Raw genomic sequence first — 12,289 nt, 5'->3', positions numbered from 1 at the left:
TGGAACAGAAGGTGCTCCAAAGAAAGATCTGCAACAGCTATCCACATTAGTTAAGCACAAATTGAGTAAACTATACAATATGCCAAGAATAATTCAAACCCTGAGCGCTACCAAAAGAATCCTAGAACAATTTAGGACACACTCTTTTTTTAACAAAAAGCATGAAGTAGTCATCTTTTTCTAAATTCTAGATGGCAAAATGAAAGACTAGGAAGACTCAATCATCCCATATTTTTGGTAGAGTCAATATACTAAATAAGAGACAAAAAAGAAGAGACAGAAGTTGTTCATGGGCTAAGGTATATAGTCTGAAAAGAATTATGAACCAGGCACCATGTTTTAGATCAGCCTATACCTTTAAAAAGAAAAAGGGCCGTAACCAATACCTTAAGAACATTCCAAATTATAAGCAAAAAGTAAGACACATGCCTGAGATAAACAGCTATCATTCCAAGGATATTGCCAAAGTACCACTTGGGGCATGTCTAGACGGGGCAATATCCCAGTGATTGTCTTGGGATCTACCCCGTGCGTCCACATGATGCACAAGGCATCCCGGGAATAGGGAGGGACTATCCCTCCCTTGGCCCAGGATATCGCCCTACAGTTTAATTCCGATTTACTGCAGAACGTCTGGCCCACTGTCCCGTTTTTCTCCCGACTCCTCGAGAGTAACTGTAAGGACCCTGGCACAGGGCTCCTCAAGAGCTCTGTGCCCATTGGGGGTGGGGGTGAGGGAGCGGGAGTTTTTTTTAAAAAAAAAACCTTACGTTTTGAGCAGGAGCGCTCCCATGTGCTTTTCTGATTAAAAAAAATGGCAGATGCAATGTCCTCTTCCTCCCGAGACGTTGCACGCTACATGTAGATGAGGGTGATGATCTCATGATCATAAAATTGCGAGATCATTGCCCTCCACCCCCGTCTAGACATATCCTTGGTCAATATCCTTACAATTATAGCCTGAAGACATTGTTTTATCTTTGTATTAAAATATTCACAAATTGTATAAGCAGCATTTTTCACCACTCATAACATGTTCAAGCCATATATTTACCTATACTCACAGAAGCCCTTTCAAATGCCTAAAGTACATTGTGTATATTCACCATTCTACACAGTAATCACAATAGGAGTGAACAAGCAATGTGTAGGAAATATTGCATGGTTCATATGCATATATATCTATATAAAATTGTGCTTTGACTACTGCAAAAGAAGGATATTCCCAAATGAGAAGTGCAATCATGAGGAACGGTGTGTGCAACAAGTAAGAAATAGGTGTGCATTTATTCTGCAAAGAAACCTGATCATGTAAAAAGATACTGCGGGGGAGGGGGGGAATCAATATTACACAGCCATCTTTCTTATGTTTGTGAAAGACTTTCTTGAATTTGGAAATGAGATTGTGTTTATTAAACACCTTGATTAATTTGGAGCAATACAGAGATTGTATCATGGTTACAATATATTGCTGCACGCAGGGACCTCACTCTACCCACCAAACAGATTATCACTGCTAACAAAAAGAGTAGCACCAATGCGCATCTAGATGTTTAATGTCTGGGGGGAGGGCTACCCACTCACAACACCCTCTTGTGCATGCAGCGACATTTCCAGAAGAGCAAATCGTGCACAGAATCCGGTATTTGTGCTTGCCCTAACCACATTAGGGTGTCAAGACATGGGGCTCATCTACACCAAGCAAGATATTCCACTATGAAAGTGGTATGAAAGCGGTATATAAGAGACAGGAGCCACACTGCTGCTTTATAGTGATATTGAAGTGCACTGACAACTGTTTGGGCCCATGACACATCTACACCAAGCAGGATATAACACTATGAAAGTGGTATGAAGGCAATATATGGTACGTGTCAATGGGCCCTAACAATTGCCAGTACACTTCAACACCACTATAAAGCAGTAGTGTGGCTCCTGCCTTTTATATACTGATTTCATACCACTTTCATAGTAGAATATCCTGCTTGGTGTAGATGAGCCCACGGTCAAACCAAATTATAAGAAAATGGCCACATTTATACTCCGACTTCTCCCTTACAAAAGGGACAGCTTTGAAGTCAAGCGATTGAGATACAGTGAGCCTTTTTACACAAACATTTTTAATAAACCAACGAACAAGAAAAACACTGAATGTTTCAACGTTGCTTCCAGCACAAGAGCTAAATTTAACTCAGTTCTTCTAAATGGAGGAAAAGGGAAAACCATCAACAATGCAGTTACTGACACAAATCAACAAGATTTAAGAAACTTTTGTGCTGCAAGATATGCTTTCTTCAGTAACTTAAAATAATTAAGGTAGTTTGTATAGGTATTTCAATTGCCACTACACCCCAATCAATACAGTAATATGTCCCAGAGCCCAGATGTGACACAGAGCTTAGAAGCTGATCAAGGTGAACGAATAGGCCACAATGGGCCAACGTTCAAGAACTAGCATTACCCAGAAGCTTCCCAAAGTAATGGACTTGAGTTATACAAGGTGTATTTGTCCTTCTGATTGTTATTCAGATGTAAACTAAAAAAGAATGTGTTTTCTTCAGCTGATACTGCAGTTCAACTGACATGTTATTTCTAAATATGGACAGGCATGTTTGGTATTTTAGAGAAAGCAAACACTTAAACCGATGGGCGATGACGTTTCCAAGCCTTGTAAAGTGGCTGAACAGAAAACTCTAATCACCATACAGAACAGTGGTAGGAAACAAGCACCAACAGCCATGTTGTAAACAATGAGTGACATGGATGAAACTAGTTCACGTGTTTTATGAATCTGACAGGTGCCAAATTGTGACTGGCTCAGAAGTTGCACTTATTCTACAGTACTTTTTAAGTCTGAAAGCCATGGCAACCTTTTGGGGGATGGGACACAATATATGAACAGGGACACACTATTTGAAAAGCATGGAATTTAGGCATCTTCTTTCTTAGATTCTCTTTTCCAAACTTTTAGCATTTTTTGTCATCCCATTTTCACACTAATATTTGCAGCAATGAGGACTAGAAACTTTAAGAAACTGAAGGTAGATTTGTAAGTATTCCACCAAAAAAGTATATATCCGCACATATGTAGCTTGGGGTCTATATGTTGATTGAGCAACATACAATAATGCTGTGAAGGATTTCAGAGCAAAAATTCATCTGAATGTTTTAAAGAAAATATGATTAAATAAAACTAGAATACTAGCAGTGGTTTCACAGTCATAAAAATAAGGAATAAAAGCAGTACTCTTACAATGCAATCTTATACATGGCTAATCAGAAATGTCCCATTGAGTTCACTAGAGCTACTCCCAGGTAAGTGGACATAGGACTGCAGCCTCTTACTAATACTGCTAACAACTTATTGCTATGTTAACAAATAAAGAACCCGAGACATTTTCATTAATTATTATATTTTCTGCATTATACTTTAACATACGTACTTTCTTTGTGTCACCCTTATTTTCGTTAAGTATTGATATTTTGTTATATTCAGACAGGAGTACATTTTTGGAACAGTCCTTTGTAATAAATATCATAAAATAATAGAGATTCACATAATAAATATTCTTTACAATAAAAAAAGTTTTAACAGACCTTTGTCTTAAAAATAGTCAGATTCAACTTTGTGTTTTTACATAAAATATACAAAAAGCACCACAATTTGTGGCTAAGGCAATAAAAACAGAGAGGATTAACGTTATCAAGCACAGGGTTGGAATTAAATGTCATTAAGCCACAGAAATAATAGAAGTGTTAAAGAGATCAGAGAACGTTTACACAACTTAAACTGTATGATACCTGAAGATTATTACTCAAATGTGCAGAAACTAATAACTTTAGTATCAAAAGAAGACAAGTTTAAAAACTGAAAATGTAAGGCCTTGTGCACATCTGAAAGCTGTAGAAACCATTAAAGAAAGCTGTAGCCATAGCATCTCCAATGTGCAGTGACGGGGAGAAAAGTCAAGCAAAGTAAGGTTTTGCAATTTGGATTGAAAAATGTTAAAGAACTGTCAAGGTGATAGCAAAAAGCAGGCTGGTTGCAATTTGAAAAGGTGGCAAGACTAGGTTTGCTAAGGCTCAGCCAAACTGTAACAAATGGTGGCTGCATTTGGACAACACATTAGTTAATGGTGGGTGGAATAGTCAACTCACAGTTGGGTATTTTGCGGGTACACCCCACACCTGTTCCTACACAACTGTGTGGAGTGGTTGGGGCTGATGTTGAGTGGACTAATAGACAACCCAGCATTTGACTGACACAGCCCCCGCCCCGCCTTCTCTTCTCCCTCAGTCCTCCCGGTGCTATCCCAGCAGCCTCTGTGATTTGTGCCAGTGTGGTTTTGGCCGCTCTTGCCTGGGAACTCTGTAGCCAGGAGAAATAGTCAACTCGAAAAAGTCCACTGAGCCCGACAGACAACACAATAACCACTAGTTGTGTGACTAGTCAACTCTGTAGCTGGTTGTGTTTCTCCAGTGGGTTTTTTGAGGGGAAAAGTCAACTGTGGAGTGTTTTTTGCCTGACAGACAACAAAATGGCCAACCACTGACCATTCCACTGACAGTTGACTACTAAAACCACAGGTGGTTATTGTGTTGTCCGGACTGAGACAGTTTCTTTCTTTTTACAGAAAGAGCTGTATTATGAAGCTTTAAAAAAATTAAAAAGGGAAGAGACAAAATAATCATGTAGAAGCCATTAAAATTGGTTAAAAATAGAGTTGCAGAGAGCAAAACAAAAGAGCATCTTTGGGAAGTTGGTTGCAGAGTAGAAGGCTTCAGAATAATGCAATACCCTCATTACTTCTTCTTTCAGGAAGGGATTACTCCCAAACCTGAGATGACTTGCCAAGATGAAAAATTAGATGCAAGTACGTGGGCCACACTTAACAAAGACCAAGGAAATACCCAGATTTGCCTTCGCTGAGAGTAGCTGTTGTGTGAGACAAAAATAACTTGTGCATGAAAGAAAGAAAAAAGAAAGAGAAATGGAGGAAGGGTGTGTGTGAAATGAAGGCAGGAAAGCCAGCCACAACCTGAAAGAGTCTGAAGAACTGAACATCCCCCTCCAGAAATCAGGAGGGCTTGCTTTGGCCCCTAGAAGGGCAACTTTCCAGCTTACAATAAACAGTGTTGGAGTTCTTGCATCGGCAGCCTGGACGATTGATCCGGTCGTAACACCCTCGGCACAGTTTTAGGCACCCTTTTGCAGGAGGATAACAGATCAGGCAAGGCAAAAACAAGGACATAGCCCCCATGCACAAGTACCTAGACCAGCAATGCGACTGAGAACAGGAGCAAGGATTATCCGCAAAAGAGTCCCCTTCATCATCATTGGAACAGTGGTAGAAAATCCCTTTGACCAGGCACATACAGGTGCTGTATTCCACCATGCTCTCCGCTGAGCACAAGCACTGCCTATTGCAGGCCAAGCAGGAGGGCAAGGCCCTGGGTGCGGTGCACTCTCCACATTTGCACTTCCCACACTGTTCACAGATAAACTTGTGCTGTGTTGAGTCCTCTTTCAAGGGACTCTTCAGGTCATCCACGATCAGAGACGACGGCTTGGGCTGCGTCCAGATTGGCCTTTCTGATCTGTGGCCTGGCCCTAGCCTAGATGGGGGTGACCTTAGCAGAAGGCCCTGCTCTGAAGAAGCACTGCTGTTACTTCCAGAACTAGCGGCACTCCCAGTACTTGTAGACCTGCTCAACACAGGAGCCCTCGAGTTGTGTTGATGCAGCACATGTCCTGGGTGGGTGGGCCTGTGCTCATAATTATTATTCACATTGATCGGTATGATTTCATGAGTCCTTTCAGGTTTTTCTTGTCTAGGAGCTGTCCGCGGAGCGGACTTTTTCACCACAGATGGGCCTTCAGTGTATTCATTGCTGCCCCTGAGAGTCTTGATCTGATCCAGCGACAAGATAGCAGTGGGCTGAACATCTCTTTCATAGTCCACCCTTTGCCGGCTATCCAAAGAAGGCTGCTGGAGAACAACTAATGAACTGCCATTGCCATGATGACCTTGGGACTCCATCTGTAGTGATCTCTTCTTCTGGCATTCACCAGGAACCTGGCATGCATCTGAAATCCTAAAAGAGAGAAACAGAAGTTGGAGAGAGGAGTAAGTCACAGGAAGCTTTAAAAAAGAAAACAAAGTCCAAATATCCCAAATCCCCAAGCCACAAATAGCCCAAACTGCCTAATAACAATATCCCAGGGATGGATGGATGGAATGACAATGATTCCAAGTACCAGGAAACGGATCATTTTAGATAAGAGTGTAAAGAAAGCTCGCTGAAAAGGGTCTTATGATAATAAACCAAACAAAAAATCTTGCATGTTTGCAAATCATATTTAACTTTTGTAAACCGCCCAGAGAGCTCCGGCTATGGGGCAATATATAAATGCAATAAATAAATAAATAAAATAACTACTTCTCATTTCTGACACTGAAGTTATGAAAGCATGTACGCACATTATAATCTTGTTGTATCATTAAGCGTACACCAAAGATAGCTGCAGCTATTTCTGGTACATTGCAATCCACTGTTAATCTGTGGCTGGATGGAAGTGGCAATGTAAAACACGCAGTGGCACACGCTGAGCTCCAGGCCTGCACAAGGTGGGAATGACAGAATCACATTCATACCCTAAACAATAGGATGTGTGAAAGTTCTTATTGGACGACTGCTTTACCTGTCAATGCCAAGTTCCAAGCCTCATCTTAAACCTTAATTCAACATAGCTGCATTTTTAACTGTAATTCCATGACGCCTGAAGCTGATTAGCAATGGGGAAAGTATTTGAAGAATTGTTTCTAGGTACAAATATCACTTTCAAAAAATAGTCTAGCACATCCATTAAAGCAAAACACCAGATGTAAACAATATCCTGTTACACAATAGGTTTCCAAGTGTTCTTGGACCATAAGGCATAGTGTGAAAGGAGGAGGTGGAGGCAGGCAGGATGTCAGGAGGAGAAGGGAGACAAGCAAACAAGTTATGGCATTTATCTGATGTTTGTGAATGTATGTGTACCTTTCTTGACAGAAAGATACAGGCGCTGTCACAAAGTAAATGGAGGGGGAAGCGTAGGATGGAGTAAAAAATGGTTCCTGTCATATTAGGCCAGAAAGGAAGGAAGGAAGGAAGGAAGATGTATTACAATGTCTACCTTTCTTGGGTCCACTGTTGTAACAACTACCAAAACTGCCTTCTGTTAGCTTCTGGGAAAGTGCTTTTTAAAAAGTTCAGCTACGAATGCATTTCAATAGGGGCAGAATACTAGATTTGGGAAGTATCCCAAGAATTCCTTACACGAATACGAAAGAGAATGGTATAATGTAATATTTTATTAGTTTCTTTGCAAATGAACAAATTGTTTCACATATACCATCCCAGTAAGCAAGGCCAGTATGTTGGGCCCCGTGAAGGAACCAAAGCTTAGAAAAACACTCAATAAGTTCCTAACAGAGGAGAAATTCAAACCAGGTACACATTTAGCCACTACACCAGCTCATTTAGTTTTTAGATATTGGTCTTTATGTTCCAAGCTGCCTTCAATGGGGCCCAATGGGCAGATAAGTGAACCACAAATTGAAAATAATGGTACTCATAAATCAATATAAATAAACATAAATTAGTAATTATACAAATGGACTAAGCAACCAACCATTTGGTTTCCAGCAACAAATGGCAGAAGAACTTTTCTTTCTCACATATATTAAATTAGAATACCAAAAGAACTCACACAATCGCAAAATCAGCACACAGAAGATGAACCAAACCACAATTAAGATTGTTTCCTCATATATCACCTGCTCAAGATGTAGAGTTTAAGATACAGAACTCTGAGCAATCATACCTTCTCTGCCTCACACAGACAGACCTTTAGTAAAACACAAGAAATGCTACACAAATATGGAGCTATATTTTCTCTTGCCTTCAGAGTAAGGCAAACATAAAAACACCAGAAACAGCCAGGCAAATGCATGCAAAGTTTTTCTATTTGCCCTATTCCATCCAAGAGCTTAAGCAATACAATCTTATCAAGGTTTACTCAAAAGTAAGTCCCAGTGCCTTCAGTGGGGTTTACTCCCCTAGTAAGTGTTCAGGACTGCAGTCTTAATTATGTTTTAAGAAGTGAGAATCAGTCACAAACACCTTTGACACCTAAATCAGAATATATATTTAAAATGTTGTGACATTTTTCCAGGTTCTGCCTCCAGACAGCAGTATTTTGCACATTTCTCTCCATTCAGTCTCTCCTTGGCCTCTGAAAGGCAGGCTTTCCATTTGGAGTTGGGGGGGGGGGAGAAGGAAATGCTCTAAAAACTCTGCTTTGAATGGACTGGAGAGAAACTAAAGAGCAACAAACTGGCGAGAGGAGGAGGAGGGTGGCAGTACTGCCCACTCTGCAATCTGAGCTCAAAGGAGGCGATGAATGCATTGCTGACGGAGAGGAAGGAAGAGGAAAAAGTTATGAATGAAAACAAGGGATTTTTTTTTCACCCCATTAGCAGGAGGAGGGGGGAAAGGCTGAGGTTACCATTACCTCAGGGGGGCGGACTTTCCAATACTTAAAGCTGCATTGCCCTCCTTCTCTACCTTTCAAGACCAATATGAAAGATTTGTGTGTGCTAGTTTGAGCACGCAGGGATTTTCAGCACACACCCCCTTCCCCTTCGGTGCTTTCTAAGGAGGCGGGGTGGAAGAATGGGGGAAGCCTTTTTATCTCTGTCTTACCCACCATTTCCTCCTTGAAGCCTCCACGCCTCTCGACTGACCTGCTAAAATCTCACTCAGCCTCGGAGGGGAAATCCCTCAGTGCTGACTACATGCAATTAAACACACACACACTCACACACCATTAAGAACAGCAATAGAAAGAATGATTTTAGGGAAAGTTTCACTAAGCTACTGACATCACTTGCAACAACCACAGACTAACAATGCTTTGAGTACTTCCAGAAAAACCACTAAATAAATACTTAGTATTATAACCTCGGCCTGTCTCCAGTACATTTTACACATGCAGTATTGTTGTATGTGCACCAGACGGCATTCGTAACCAAAAATAAACTATCTTTCACACACACAGAACTCCCTATCACTGAAAATCCCCAATACACCCATAAACATATACTGCCAGGATACAATGATATTTACTTCTGATGTTAAGGAGTATCTAATCCATGTTAAGTAATTTGGGATTGGGCATATTCACATAAACCTGAGACTAGCTCGGAGTGTGTCTCTTGCATACTAAATGCAATCTGGGATAGAGGCATTTCAAAATCAAAACACATTCTAGCATTTGCAATATAAAAGTTATAGAAATACCTGGAATGTAGTAGTAGTAGTAACAGCAATAATAAATAATAAACAATAACACATCACCAGGAAAAGAACCAAGCCTCAATCTGATAATTTATTTCAGTGAGATCCTACCACTGTATACAGTCCAATAATCCTAAAGAGTTTCATTTTAATGTCACCCATACCAAAGGAGGTAAATCAACGCGTATGCCAATGTAAGTATAACAGCCTTAGTAGGAAAGAGTAAAAGCAACAACACACATACACACACGGGTCCCAAAACTTAATCCAAGGATTTAGACTACGTGCATAATTACTTCCCCAACAGAAGCACCTGGCAGCAAAGGTCGGTCACATCTTAACTCTTTGATCCGGCTGTCCCACCCTCTTGACAAAATCCAAGGCTATTCCTAGCCCAGAGCCGTAAGTTCTGAGCCCTTGAAATCTCGACTGAAATACAACCCGAGTTGTCGTTTCGGACAAGTCGAGCTACGCACGTAAAACCTCCAGCGAAGAGTCCGTATCGTGTGGGAGCAGCCCTAGCTCATGGCCTTTCCAGGTCCACTCCCCACACCGGGCCCACACACAACTGCGAGGGAAGAGGAGCACAAGGGCACCTGCTAAAGGCTTGAGCCCCACACGTGCAAAACCAGGCAGCGAGAATCCATATTGCAAGCGAAGCTGGGGCATTAGAAGAAGGGCGCAAACTTACGTATTTGAATGGCAAATCCGCGTGAAAGCACCGCCCTCGCTAAGTTAGATCCATAGGGCAGCGTGTGATGATAAAGAAGTCTCAAAATGCCGGAGCAACCATTCCCAACCGGGTGGGCTTTGCGATTCCCCCCGATCCTCGATCTCCGCCTCCCTTTTGGTCGGAGGGGCCAAGTCCTTCTTTACTTCCCTTGCCTTCTAAGCGCAGCGCGAAGCGATCACAAAACACAGTTTGTGGCGAGGAAGGAAATCCAACGTGCCTGCCCCCCAAACACCTCTCCTGCCGAAGCACGAACATTCAAGGGGGTGGATCACACCGCCCTCCCCTCCAGCTACTTGTTCATGAAGCGAACAGTTTTTCTCCGCTCGGCGACGGCTGGTTCGGCGACAGGGAATCCGAAAGGAGGAGGCTTCTTTGGCTGCCAGGTGAAGGAGACCGAGCTGGTTTTGCAAACTCGATCTACAGCAATTCGATCGCACGCCGCATCCACACGGCTTGGAGACGGTCGCTCGTAAGCAGCGGAAAGGCTTCGCGCGGGAGTTGGGGGGAAAATAGTATTTGGGAAGCAAGCTTGCCGCCGCACTGTCGTTGCTCTCCCTCTTGCCTTCCGCCAACTTGGAGCTTGCTTTCCCCCCCCTTTCGAGGCGCACGATTCCCCCTCCCAGTCAAGCGCGCGTGTGTAGCGTCGAGTCCCACCGCTTCCTCGACTCCGAGCTCCTTTTCACCACATGGTCCTTCGCCCGCAGCTCTCCGCTCCGCTCTTAGGCTAGACAAAGTGCAATGGGAACGCCTGGGAAGAGGGAGAAAAAGCCAACAAAACAAAAGATTTAAGCAAGGAGGAGTAAAGAAAGAAAGAAACAGCACCGTGGGTAACATAGGAGCCAGCCCCAAGCCTGCAGAAGGGCAGCAATGGCTTTCTGCACAATTGCCATGTGCTTGAAGTTGCGGGCTGGTTGACAGGCTTAATGCACCGACAGCATGGGGGGGGGGGGGCGTTGATACGGTACAATTCTGGTCTCTCTCTCTGTCTCCACACACACACGCACGCGATCTTTGCGCCGAACGCCCGTGAAATCTAAACGCGAACAAACGTTCCAGTGGCACTGCAAAAGTGAGGTGGCGGGAGGCCCTGGAGCACTCCCAAGTTCTACCACTGTTACTTAATCCAGAGTGAATGGCTACGTCTTCGCTAGACGCTACTTCCGAATTTCATGCATTTAAGGTGTTGCAGAACGTGAACGCACGGCCTTTAAATAATCATCATAATGCAACCAGAGTTTATTTTGAAAGCCTCTATGCTTCGGGAGCATCGAAGCTAGGAGCTTGGCTGCACACAATCGCCTTAGCCATTCAACTTACACAGAGAGAGACCTAGCAGCACCTGAGCTACTTCCGAAATGCCTGGCAAAAAACCTTCCAGATTATGATTACCGAATGCAAAGGTTAAGAGCCGTGTCCCAAGGCGCATCCGCAGCGGCCGGAGTTAAATCCCGTAGAGACAGCAGTTGCTTGTCGTTGTCTGCTGCGGCTATCACTTTGCAAGCGGCTATCTGCTTGAACGTTGCTGTTTCCGAATGATCTAAACTCCGCACGGCAGCATTTCAGCGCCGAGCCCCCACCTCAACCCTTCGTCACGCCTCCAATGATGTCAATCTGTCACTCAGAAAGCGGCAGGGAAAACCTGGAGTGGAGTCCCCCCCCCCACACAACATAGCTGTTCCTTCTCATTCATTCGTTCGTTCATTCATACATTTTCCAATTGCGATGTTTGTTTACTAGCCTTCTGCATTTCTTTTTCACATCACGAAAAATAACACTGATGCTGTTTTCCTGCTATTGAGTATTCACAGACACTGGAATCCCCATGGATAAAGAGCCCAAATGGAAATCCTAAAGTGCCTCTCCAAAATTACCTGACCCAAGTTAATTACTGTTTCAATGCATTTTAATGAACCTTATGCACTCACAAGAGTGATAACAGGGTACATATTTCTCAACTCTTCCATTGAGTGGCTAGAATGGGAAGCCAATCTGCTGTGCACTGCAACCTTATGCATGTTTATTTATTTATTTATTTATTACATTTTTATACCGCCCAATAACCGAAGCTCTCTGGGCGGTTCACAAAAATTAAAACCACAGTAAAACACCCAACAGGTTAATGTTTACTTAGAAGTAAATCCAATTATGGCTCCATAGGACTGCAGTCTGAATTATTTTATTTATTTATTTACAATATTTATATACTGCCGC

General features: G+C 42.7%; 1 protein-coding gene across 1 annotated transcript; it reads right to left on the bottom strand.

Annotated features, from left to right (window-relative positions):
- Positions 1-2,262: 2,262 nt before the first annotated feature.
- Positions 2,263-10,139, bottom strand: SPRY1 (sprouty RTK signaling antagonist 1). Its single transcript, XM_063135299.1, has 2 exons — positions 10,037-10,139; positions 2,263-6,096 (listed from the first exon to the last, which is right to left on the bottom strand). Exon 2 carries the CDS (start codon positions 6,039-6,041, stop codon positions 5,079-5,081), a length of 963 nt encoding a protein of 320 aa, XP_062991369.1. The 5' UTR covers positions 6,042-6,096; positions 10,037-10,139; the 3' UTR covers positions 2,263-5,078.
- Positions 10,140-12,289: the final 2,150 nt, after the last annotated feature.

Source organism: Elgaria multicarinata, chromosome 10 (genome assembly GCF_023053635.1).
Source record: "Elgaria multicarinata webbii isolate HBS135686 ecotype San Diego chromosome 10, rElgMul1.1.pri, whole genome shotgun sequence".
In the NCBI taxonomy this organism is placed as follows: Eukaryota; Metazoa; Chordata; class Lepidosauria; order Squamata; family Anguidae; genus Elgaria; species Elgaria multicarinata.
Note: the sequence above shows the minus strand (reverse complement) of the source record. Positions and strands in the feature narration are given on the sequence as shown.

Excerpts from the sequence above, each read along its gene's own strand:
- SPRY1 (XM_063135299.1), bottom strand. The coding sequence starts at position 6,041 with ATGGAGTCCCAAGGTCATCATGGCAATGGCAGTTCATTAGTTGTTCTC.